The following is an 11,853-nucleotide window of genomic DNA, read 5'->3' as shown; positions in this document are numbered from 1 at the left end:
CTTCTTCCGTGCTTTGGGAGTTGGCGTTTTAACTGCCACCGATTAAATGTTTTGAAGCGTCAACGCAGCACTTCAATTTATTCCGATTCAGTCGTTTAATCGCAATACTCATTCCGGTACGAATGCTTTCTGGACCGACCGCTTGTGACAAATCGAGAGGTTTCTGAAGAACACGGACGGTACCTTTTTAACCCTTTCACTATCACACTACCAAATGGTTAACCCTTTCACTGCGACAATACCGAAGGTTAACCCTTTCACTACCACACCAGAGAAGGTTAACCCTTTCACTGCCACACGACAACAGGTTAACCCTTTCACAACCACACAGCAGAAGGTTAACCCTTTCACTACCACACTACAGAAGGTTAACCCTTTCACTGCCACGCGACAACGGGTTAACCCTTTCACAACCACACTGCAGAAGGTTAACCCTTTCACTACCACACCACAGAAGGTTAACCCTTTCACTGTGACAATACAGAAGGTTAACCCTTTCACTGCCACACGACCAAAAAACCTCTGTAGTGTGGTAGTGAAAGGGTTAAAAATGGATTGTGCTTTGACACAGCATCCGAGCCTCGTGTTGAGAAACTAAAGAAGCCATTTAAAGCACTGGTACCTCTGATGATTAGCCAGAGGGGGACGAGCGCCTGACCAGCGCCAGGCGCCGCCCGAACAGTCTATTCAGTTCAAAAGAGATATAAAGAGCTCTACGATACACACAAAATATATTAACGTATTTTTGTTTTTGTTGTTTTTTTTAAATACTCACACTCACATTAAATCATTCGATAGCAGTCCGAACCACAAATAACTTAACACGAAAACAACAATAGCTTATCATAAATAATCCGTCTGTAAATTCACATATAAATACCCTCTTCTTGTTTTTGCAGTCTTCTCGGAAATAAGATAAGCGGCCCAACAACGTTACCCTGCAGAGCTCCTAGTTACCCTGCAGAGCTCCTAGTTACCCTGCAGAGCTCCTAGTTACCCTGCAGAGCTCCTAGTTACCCCGCAGAGCTCCTAGTTACCCTGCAGAGCTCCTAGTTACCCTGCAGAGCTCCTAGTTACCCTGCAGAGCTCCTAGTTACCCCGCAGAGCTCCTAGTTACCCCGCAGAGCTCCTAGTTACCCCGCAGAGCTCCGCATCGCTTTTACAGTTTTTTTTAAAGAAAAGAAAAAAATACCATAATCCATGGTGCGTAAACAGTAAACACCGACTTCTCTGTAGAAACTGACCTCAGACCTAGAGAGACGAGGACGAGGTAAGAAGGATGGGACAGATGTGGAGCTGTGTGGTTTCTGGGTGAAGCGCTGGTTCTTCCCCCCGGCTCCTGCCTGAAGACTGGGCCGTGTGAGCAGAGAGAGGGGGGGGGAGTGTGAGGAGACAGGAAGGCTATTGCTAGTGATGATCCACTGACTGACTGACTGACTGACTGACTGGGTTGCCGATGCTGCTGCATGCTTAGTCTGGAGGCATGCGCTGGTCCATGCTGCATTCACCAGTGAGCCAGAGAGATGGAGGGAGAGAGGGAGGGAGAGAGGGAGGGGGTCATCTCTAATCTGTTCCGAGTCAGTTATCGGGGTCCGTCTGCCCCCGCCCCCCCCCCCTCACTGTCCCTCCTCCGTGAAGTGGAAGGCCGGAGGCGCCGGCCGGGGGGCGTGTCCGGAGCAGGAGTCCGCCCCCAGGGCCAGGGGGGTGCCGGCGGGGCTGGGCGTGCTGCCGGAGGGCAGGGGGTGGTCGGCGTCACCCCCCTCCTCCACCGTGGGGGTCTTGCTCAGCTCCTGCGACTGGGAGGAGGAGGAGGAGGACTGGGTGCTCTCGCTGGAGCTGCTGCGCGTCTCCGTGCTGGTGCTCGTCTTCTTCATCTTCCTCCTCTTGGCCAGCGGTGCCTTGTCCACCGTCTGGAGGCGGAAGCCTTCCCGCTTGACCTGGTTGAAGGCCTGGGGGGGGGGGGGGGGGGGGGAGACGAGGGGTGGGAGTTACTCAACGAGCACAAGATCATTTTTATTTTATTTTGTAGTGTGCTGACAGTCGTCCACGATGTGCCTTTTCACGCTGTACCAAAGTTGTGATGTTGAATGAATTGAATGTCCAAAGTTGCCGCCGGTTCGGTTTACAGGGTTTATTGTTGTCCGAAGGTAAATGATAGTAAATGAAGGGTTAAACAGAACAGTCGTCAATTGCTCCGTGGTCAGTTCCAACAGTGAAACAGTGTTTGAAGGTAAATCCTCAGCAGGTGCATGGGATTGCAGTGATCACCTAGGATATTTATAGGAGTGGGCTGTAATGGGTGGTGAGCCCTCTAGTGTCCAAACATAAATAAGACAGTCTAAACAGTGCATGGTTCTAATATATAATATAATATATATATACTAATAATAATAATAATAATAATAATATAATAATAATATATAAATCCACCAAGTCGGTTTCTGCCTCTACATATTTTATTAACCTTTATTTACCCAGGGTAGGTTCTCTGAGCACGGATGCTCTTTTTCAGCTACGCCCTGCTTCCATTCACACCTGGGAGCTGCCCAGTACAACCACAGTCTGACACCTGGGAGCTGCCCAGTACAACCACAGTCTTGACACCTGGGAGATGCCCAGTACAACCACAGTCTGACACCTGGGAGCTGCCCAGTACAACCACAGTCTGACACCTGGGAGATGCCCAGTACAACCACAGTCTGGCCACTGAGCAACTCCACTGGATATTGCATAAAAGGACCCTCTGTCACGTTACTAGGGGACGGGCATTTCTAGTAGGGATGGGACTTTCTAGCAAAAGTGCTATTCGAAAAACGCTGGTTCTTCCCCCCACAACCCCCCCAAAAAATTCGCTTTTAATAAAAAAATATGTTATTTTCCGTTTCAGTTTAAATTCAGTTAAAATGTTCAGTTTCAGTTCAATTCAGTTATTCTTTTTAATAGAATGGGTCATTAAAATCAAATAGGCACTTCAGAATCTGAAGTTCAGATAATCCTTCAGAACGTTGATCGGCTCAGCTGACCGACAATAAATCAAAATGACACCTTTCACCATCGTAGCCTCTAATAACAGTGTTGCATTGGCCTGTCAACCGGTTTTAATAAACAAACAGAAACAGTAGCATGTGCATCTTTCAGATAAATTAGGCTATGGAAATTAGGCTGCCTCTAAATATAAAAAGGAATTAAATAAGAATGGTTTGCTAAAAAAAAATATATATATAATTTTTTTATTATATATAAAAACAATTCTACTCTGACATGAAAATCGAATGTGGAGAGACTGGCATCGACTATTCGAACATTCTACCTCATCCCTAATTTCTAGTCTTTTTTATTTTTCTTTATTTTTTTACAGGGGTCGACATTTACATTTACATTCAGTCATTTAGCTGAAACGCTTTCATCCAAAGAGACTTACGAGTTCTGTACGACAAGTCAGCAGGAAGGAAGGGCACAACTCTATCAGCTAAGGGTCAGTAAGATTGTTCGTCAAACAGTGTTGAACTTAAGAGCAACAGTCTTCAGTGCATAGTAGTAGTATAGACATATTAGTATAGCAGGTTGTAGTTTAGGCATGGTAGATTCTTTAGTAGCAAATTGCATACTAGTAAAAGACTATTTTTAATTTCAGATATTATATATATATATATATATTGCTGCTGTTGAATGAAACCCTTGTACCACTAAAAAGGTGACCTTTTACCCAACAGTCCTACTGATACATTCTTAATTATTGAATGTTCTCTGTTATAACCGGTGCAGGTGCGCAGATTTCAGCACCACAGAAGGTGGACAGCTCTCTTGGTCAGCCTGTGTGTGGCTGGACAGCTCCCGCCCACGCACACAAACAAACAGAGCCCACGCCGGCTGCTGGTGCAGCGTGTTGGAGATGGTGAGGGGGAGGGGGAGGGGGAGGAGAGGGCACATTCCAGTGTTTATGGACAAATAAAACCAAAAGGCAAACTCCATTTGCCCGAATATATATATATATATAATTTTTTTTTGTTGCCCCGGGCAAGCGGGCAAGTGTCAATGGCTGAATTTAGTAGTCAAGTACTTTAAAAGCAAACACGAGTACTTGAAAAATATATATATTTTTTTTAAATAACTCAATGGAATCGGACATCTCCAACAGAAAAGGTGCAGAACATACAGTGCAACCTCACATATTCACTTGTAACTGCAACCTCATGGATTCTATTGTAACTGCAACCTCATGGATTCTATTGTAACTGCAACCTCACATATTCTATTGTAACTGCAATCTCATGGATTCACTTGTCACTGCAACCTCATGGATTTAGTTGTAACTGCAACCTCATGGATTTAGTTGTAACTGCAACCTCTTATGGCTCCATTGTGGAGCGAGGACGTCGTATGAACCCCATTGAAGGATGTCTATGATTTTCAATGTGTATATAATGTAAAATATTGGTGGATGACAGCATCTACTTATAGCCATCTCAGAGGAGGAGGATGACAGAGAGAGTCAGTGTGTTAGCAGCAGACTAATACAGAGCCCAGGGCTTCGAGGTCGTTCGGCAGCTTGTTAAACATAAACACTGATAAGGACTGAGCAGGCAGAATGGTCAGAGAGAACTATGGAGAGGTTGACATCAATAGAACGGACGTTTAGTGTGTGTTAAAGGTGAACAGCAGTTGTCATGACAGCGTGTCACATAGCAACGAGAAGAGGGGCCGGGCCTGTCGTTGCTATGGCAAGAATAATATAATGTGAGTTCTTCCGGGTGTAAGTTAGATTCAGATACGAGGCACAGACGAGAAGAAGCTTGATCAGAGACTTTGAAACGGGAGGACTGACGTGGCACGACAACAGGGAAGGCTTCTGGATAACAGCTAGGCTGCGACGACCACCGAGCGGGGTGAAAGGAGAGATCATTAGAATAATGAATTCAGTTTCTTCCAAAGACTTTTCAAGGACAATACAGAACTGGTTTCCATCTGATGACGAGGCTTTGTTTATGGAATAAACAACGTTTTCCAAGAAAGGTATCACGTTGCCAATGTCGAATTCTTATGATTACGGATTGCATATAAGGGGGATGACCACGATGTACAGCCAGTATGAGAAGGTCGAGAGATAAACACAACGCAGAAACTACACGAACACAGATGAAGAGGTGATACTGGCTGATTATGGTCGAGATCTAACACCATTGACACTAAAAAAGGTGGAGAATTCTCTTCCGACAGCCGAAACCTTTCCATGCCATCAGTCGTACCTTTACTTCATCGTGACGCATCGACTCTTTTGTGGAGATTATTTTATTTCCTTTTTTTCAAAGCCACCATGACTTTTGTTCTTCTCACCTTCGCGGTCTGTAAGTGTTTTACACGTCTCTGTTTGCTCTACCATACTGTGCAAATAAAAACCTACACACACCATACAACAGAGTGTGTGTGTGTGTGTGTGTGTGTGTGTGTGTGTGTGTGTGTGTGTGTGTGTGTGTGTGTGTGTGTGTGTATGTATATGTATGTGTGTGTATATGTATGTGTGTATGTGTGTGCGCGTGTTAAGGCTGAGCCCGAACCCTGTTTTTAGGGTTCGAACGTTCGCCAGGGTTTATCGAACGAACGTTCGAACGTTCGTTTTTTTAATTTTTTTAATAAATTTTTTTTTTAATAAAATTATTTTTTTCATTTTTTTAATAATATTTTTTTTTTTATTGTATTATTATAGATCCTACGGAGGGCGGCATTGCATAGTCTATTGGTGAAAAACATGTTGTTTACAGTGGTGGCTGTTCATGTAAACATGTAATTAAACAAAGCACTCAAGCTACTGAATCAAAGTATGATAAACAATAGCCCTTGCAGTCACGTAAGGGGCTAGATAAACAAATGCATTAGTTTTGTGGCATTAACGTTATATAGTTAGTGTTACACGTTCAATAACAGGTATTCACTCTTGGTCGACGGGGAGGGGAGCCGGGAGGAGAGGCGCACGCCTCGGCTCAACAGACCCGTCCACCGTCTACCTCGGAACGGCCGGGCTCCCAACACGCCTGCCGCCCGTCCGCCCTACCACCGTTCCGAGGTAGACGGTGGACGGGTCTGTTGTTGTTTCCAACGCAACCACCTCCCGCCATGAAGCTCGCGCTCCGTGGCCGAAAAAGGATGGTATTAATTAATGATCCTTCTGCAGGTTCACCTACGGAAACCTTGTTACCGATTACTTCCTCGGCGGGGAGCTAACTACGGCTCCCCGGTAGCTACGGTAAGTCTGTTGAGGCTTGCCGATTGGTGGTAACAGCAGAGGCGGGTGCAAGCGGTGTGACGTAATTGGCAGAATCGCCTGTCAATCAAAATAGAGCTCTGGTTGAGAAATAGTATCCCGCTGCAGCCCGGCAGACCATACTGGTTGAGTCATCATCACCTCAACCCCGTGCGCATCCTTTATTTTTTTTTTCACCGAACGTTCGAACCTATTAATTAAAGTCCGAATGTCAGCGTAACGAACGAACGTTCGAACGTTCGGGCTCAGCCTTAGCGCGTGTATGCGTGTGTTACCACCAAGCAATTACCACCAACCATCCGTTGTGTGGCATTAAAGTATCTTGTAGTATATACAGTATGTGTGTGTGTGTATATACAACAAGATACAAGATACTTTAATGACACACAAAGGATGTTTGGTGGTAATTGCTTTCGGTACAGCATGTTAAATAGCACTGGGACATCAACATGAAACATAAGACATCAAACGCCTCCCTCCCACCTCCCAATCCCCACAATACATACATACGTGTGTGTGTGTGTGTGTGTGTGTGTGTGCGTGTGTGCGTGTGTGTGCGTGTGTGCGTGTGTGTGTGTGTGTCCCGGCCTCACGTGGAAGGTGGCCTTGACGTAGGTGTGCACGGAGACGGTGGTGGAGGAGCCCAGGATGTCGGGGGTCATGAGGGGGTTGGAGGACAGCTGGCTGTCGTCCTGGAGCCAGGCGTTGTAGCGCAGGCCGCTCATCTTGATCCTCTTGTTGGGGTCGACCGTCAGCAGCTCTGGGGGAGGAGCCACACAGAAGGTTAACCCTTTCACTACCACACTACAGAGGGTTAACCCTTTCACTACCACACTACAGAAGGTTAACCCTTTCACTACCACACTACAGAAGGTTAACCTTTCACTACCACACTACAGAAGGTTAACCCTTTCACTACCACACTACAGAAGGTTAACCTTTCACTACCACTACAGAAGGTTAACCCTTTCACTACCACACTACAGAGGGTTAACCCTTTCACTACCACACTACAGAAGGTTAACCCTTTCACTACCACACTACAGAAGGTTAACCTTTCACTACCACACTACAGAAGGTTAACCCTTTCACTACCACACTACAGAAGGTTAACCTTTCACTACCACACTACAGAAGGTTAACCTTTCACTACCACACTACAGAAGGTTAACCTTTCACTACCACACTACAGAAGGTTAACCTTTCACTACCACACTACAGAAGGTTAACCTTTCACCACCACGGCTTTAGGAGGTCAGGGGTCAGGGACTACAGCCCCCTCAGCATCGACGGGGCACCGGTTGAGAGAGTGAACAGTTTCAAGTACCTCGTCCACATATCCGAGGACTTGACATGGACCACACACATTGACAGTGTCATCAAGAAGGCACGACAACGCCTCTACTTCCTGAGGCGCTTAAGGAAGTTCCAAGTCAGTCAGAAGATCCTCAAGAACTTCTACTCATGCACAATAGAGAGCATCCTGACTGGCAATATCACCTCCTGGTTTGGGAATAGCACTGCACAAGACCGCAGCAGACTACAGAGAGTGGCCCGTTCAGCCGAACGCACAATTGGAGGGGGGCTTCCCACTCTCCAGGACATTTACAACAAGCGGTGCAGGGCCAAGGCCACACAAACAGATACCAATGCCAGTCACGTCTCTCTGGCAGACGGGACCACCCGACCTCGTCATATAGGGTGCGATGATGGGTGCCGTAACTGTCACCAGTGATCAATCTAAAGGGTAGAATGATATACATTTCCCTCGATGAAATGAAGCGATCTCCCTCGATACCGAACCGATTCCAAACATGTCTGTCCCAGTTAGTCGTTTAGATTAATAATCAAAATGACAAATGATGAGGAAACGAGGGTCCGGGTTTAAAAATACCGGAATTACCCTTTAAGGCATAATTACATTGGTCTTTTTAATGAGATCTCCAGACGGTTCTCTCTCATCCGCCATCATTTCATCAAGACACATTCATTATTCATTAACGGGGGAAAATCTAGCCATTACTTTTCCCGGATATCCCGCTCTCCGTTTGGCCTGAAGGTGGCGCTAGACGAAAGGTCACCGCGACTCACTGCTACGGGGTGGTGTTCACGGCGGATCTTGTGACCGCACGACGAACGGGAGACGAGCTGCTCGTTTGAAAAATGTTCTGCCTAACGATGGCACTTAGAGAGGAAAGGTCATACGATTCACACGCCGCCAACTCCGATCTCCGTCTGTACGTCTTCAACACGCGTGACCCATCTGTACGTCTTCAACACGCGTGACCCAGATGACAAACAGTCACATAACGGTATTCACTGCAGTCTGAACGGAAGGGGGAGAAGAAAATAATCCATTTAAATAAATACTACTCTGTGATGAGGGGGGGGGGGGGGTGACTTCAGCCAACTCCCAAGTCTAATCTCAAGTTTCAAGTTCTGTTTTAACCCTTTCACTACCACACTACAGAAGGTTAACCTTTCACTACCACACTACAGAAGGTTAACCCTTTCACTACCACACTACAGAAGGTTAACCCTTTCACTACCACACTACAGACGGTTAACCTTCTGTCGTGTGGTAGTGAAAGGGTTAACCGTCTCTAGTGTGGTAGTGAAAGGTTAACCGTCTGTACTGTGGTAGTGAAATGGTTAACTCTTTGTCGTGTGGCAGTGAAAGGGCCTTCTGTATTGTCGCAGTGAAAGGGTTAACCCTTTGGTAGAGTGGTAAAAAGGTTATGGTACATAATATACATTGTAGTGAAATGCTTGGTTCTGTATGACCCTCCTGAAATTGTGCTTCATACAGTCAAAAGTTAAAGAATAAAGACCAAACACACTGACTCTACAAAACTAAAATGTACAAAATGCAAAAATGAGGTAGAGAGAGAAAACCTTCCAACATTCATCAACCCAGATGACAAAAAACAAAACAAAAATCAAACCACCGGCTCCACTCCCCCTCCTCCCCCTCCCCTCATCCTCCTCTTCCTCCTCTCCCCTCCTCCTCCTCCTCTCCCCCCTCCTCCTCCTCTCCCTCCCCCACCTCCTCCTCCCCCCCTCCTCCTCCTCCTCCTCTCCCCCCCTCCTCCTCCTCCTCCTCCTCCCCCCCCTCCTCTCCCCCCTCCTCCTCCTCTCCCTCCCCCACCTCCTCCTCCCCCCCCTCCTCCTCCTCCTCCTCTCCCCCCTCCTCCTCCTCCTCCTCCCCCCCCCCTCCTCCCCCCCCTCCTCCTCCCCCTCCCCTCCTCCTCCTCCTCCCCCCCCCCTCCCCCTCACCTTGTATGAGGTCCTTGGCCTGCTGTGACACGTTCCTCCAGGCCTCCTCCTCCTCCTCCCCTCTCCTCCTCCTCCTCCCCCCTCCCCTCCCCCTCCCCTCCCCTCCTCCCCCCCCTCCTCCTCCTCCCCCTCCTCCTCCTCCCCTCCCCCTCCCCTCCCCTCCTCCCCCCCCTCCTCCTCCTCCCCCTCCCCCCTCCCCTCCTCCTCCCCCTCCTCCCCCCCCTCCTCCTCCCTCCTCCTCCCTCCTCCTCCTCCTCCTCCCCTCCCCCCTCCCCCCTCCTCCTCCTCCCCCTCCTCCCCCTCCCCCCTCCCCCTCACCTTGTATGAGGTCCTTGGCCTGCTGAGACACGTTCCTCCACGCCTCCCCCCTGAAGGAGAAGTCCCCCTGCTTGATCTTCCTCATGATCTCCTCTGCGCTGGTGTGGGTCAGGGTCTTCTCCTGGCTCTGGAAGGGCACCTGGCCCGACAGCATGGTGTACTGCAGGACCAGAACACACTTTAGTTTAGTTTAGTGTGGGTCAGGGTCTTCTCCTGGCTCTGGAAGGGCACCTGGCCCGACAGCATGGTGTACTGCAGGACCAGAACACACTTTAGTAAAGTAAATAAACTCTCTTTGAAAATGGTGACCGCTGTGTCATTTATGTTTAACACTTTCCGTGCCACGGGTCCGGTGCCCCTGAACCCTGTTGCGTGCCACCACCCACTTCAATGATAGAGCTCTCATATTTGCGAACGCATAAACTATGTCTTAAATTATGGCTATGTGTATAATATGGCCGTCGCTTATCAATGACTTGTTTGCAGTCAACATTGTCGAAACGGATCGTTTTTTTTAATCGGTTAATTTCCGTTTTATACCATTTTGAAAAACGCTCGTTTTATGAAAGTTCCAGAAAATTTCAGAAGATTCTGTGATAAACGCCCTTTACTGGAATACACTGGAATACAAAAAGAAAAGATGTTATTTTTCTGCCTATTTATGAATCGTTTTCAAATAAATGCTAGATTATCGATAGTATGTGTACTTATGCACGCTATAGAAGCGGGCTGAAAAATCGATTATTCATTTCCTGATCAGCACACACACTCACACACATACAGGGCCCACGTTGATATATAGGTGAAAAAAGCTCTGATTATCCCAAGACTGGTCAAATAGATTCCTTACCTCAGATCAGATGTTCTCCAAAAAGATTATTCCAATTTCCAAATATCGATCGCGTTTATTGATCCAACGCTGGGTACTGGAAACACACATTCTCCGCTGTTCTGCGGCTCGGCAATGACTTCGATCGTCTCGGGTTACTTGTCTGACAAGTAAAATGAGGAAGCAGGATTTTTTTTTCTCCATGCTTTTCATTCAATCCAATGGGGTGCAGTACCACTAGGAGAGACGATAGGGGGCGGTATTTTCCCAATGGAGCTCAGACATAGTCCCAGTGGTAACGGGAGGCCAGATTGATGAAATATGAATGGAAATCGCTAATAAAAGAATAAAAAATTAAACGACGAGATTTCTCGTCGTTGGCACTGAAAGTGTTAATGTAGATATCTTTGTATTTGTACGTCAGCTCTTTGACTGGCAGAGTGGAGTGGACTCAACCTTGATGACTCGGGACTCGGACTTGGGTAACAGGGACTCGACTCGGGCTCTTCTTTGGTGACTTGGACTCAGAACACTTGGGACTCGAGACTCGACCTCGAGATTTAGTGACTTGACTACAACACTGACACACAGGAAAACAACTCATGCACAACACAATGTAGCCAGCGGGCTCGGAGACTAGCGGGAAGAAGGGGGGTTCCAGTGGCTGGAGGATGGCGTGTTCAGTGAGTCGGCCTGGGGGACGTATATCCACACGCTCGAGTAGAGGCGCTGACTGATGTCGTTGTTGCCTTTACATTTAGTCGTTTAGCTGAACGCTTTTATCCAAAGCCACTTACAGATCGTCAACGACAAGTCAGCAGGAAGGGTACATCTCTGGCAGCTAAGGGCCAGTGTGGCGTTGTTCGTCAAACAGTGTTGAACTTGAGTGCATAGTAGTACAGACATGGTAGGTAGTAGTATAGTAGTACTATAATAGTAAAAGACATTACTATTGTCATTACTACCACCCCCCCCCCCCCCCCCCCCCCCCCCCCCAGGAGCTCGGATAGGAGTGGGTCTGAGGCGGCCAGAAGATGCAGAGCGTAGGAGTCTTGAGGGTGTATAGTTACAAGATGCAGAGTGTAGAGGTCTTGAGGGTGTGTAGTTAGAAGAGGCAGAGCGTAGGGGTCTTGAGGGTGTGTAGTTAGAAGATGCAGAGCGTAGGGGTCTT

The 11,853-nt window shown here is 47.5% G+C and overlaps 1 protein-coding gene across 1 annotated transcript in view; it reads right to left on the bottom strand.

The window, feature by feature from the left end:
* Nucleotides 1-776: 776 nt before the first annotated feature.
* Nucleotides 777-11,853, bottom strand: part of LOC311225108 (uncharacterized protein) — a gene marked incomplete at its 5' end in the record, with an annotated part of 24,983 nt that continues 13,906 nt past the window's right edge. Inside the window, 3 exons of the mRNA XM_084310313.1 lie at nucleotides 777-1,949; nucleotides 6,853-7,019; nucleotides 9,854-10,013. Of these exons, the coding sequence (XP_084166439.1) occupies nucleotides 1,617-1,949; nucleotides 6,853-7,019; nucleotides 9,854-10,013 (660 nt within the window). The 3' untranslated portion in view covers nucleotides 777-1,616. The remainder of the gene's footprint in view (nucleotides 1,950-6,852; nucleotides 7,020-9,853; nucleotides 10,014-11,853) is intronic.

Source organism: Notolepis coatsorum, assembly GCF_963971535.1.
Source record: "Notolepis coatsorum genome assembly, chromosome: 3".
Classification (NCBI taxonomy): Eukaryota; Metazoa; Chordata; class Actinopteri; order Aulopiformes; family Paralepididae; genus Notolepis; species Notolepis coatsorum.
Note: the sequence above shows the minus strand (reverse complement) of the source record. Positions and strands in the feature narration are given on the sequence as shown.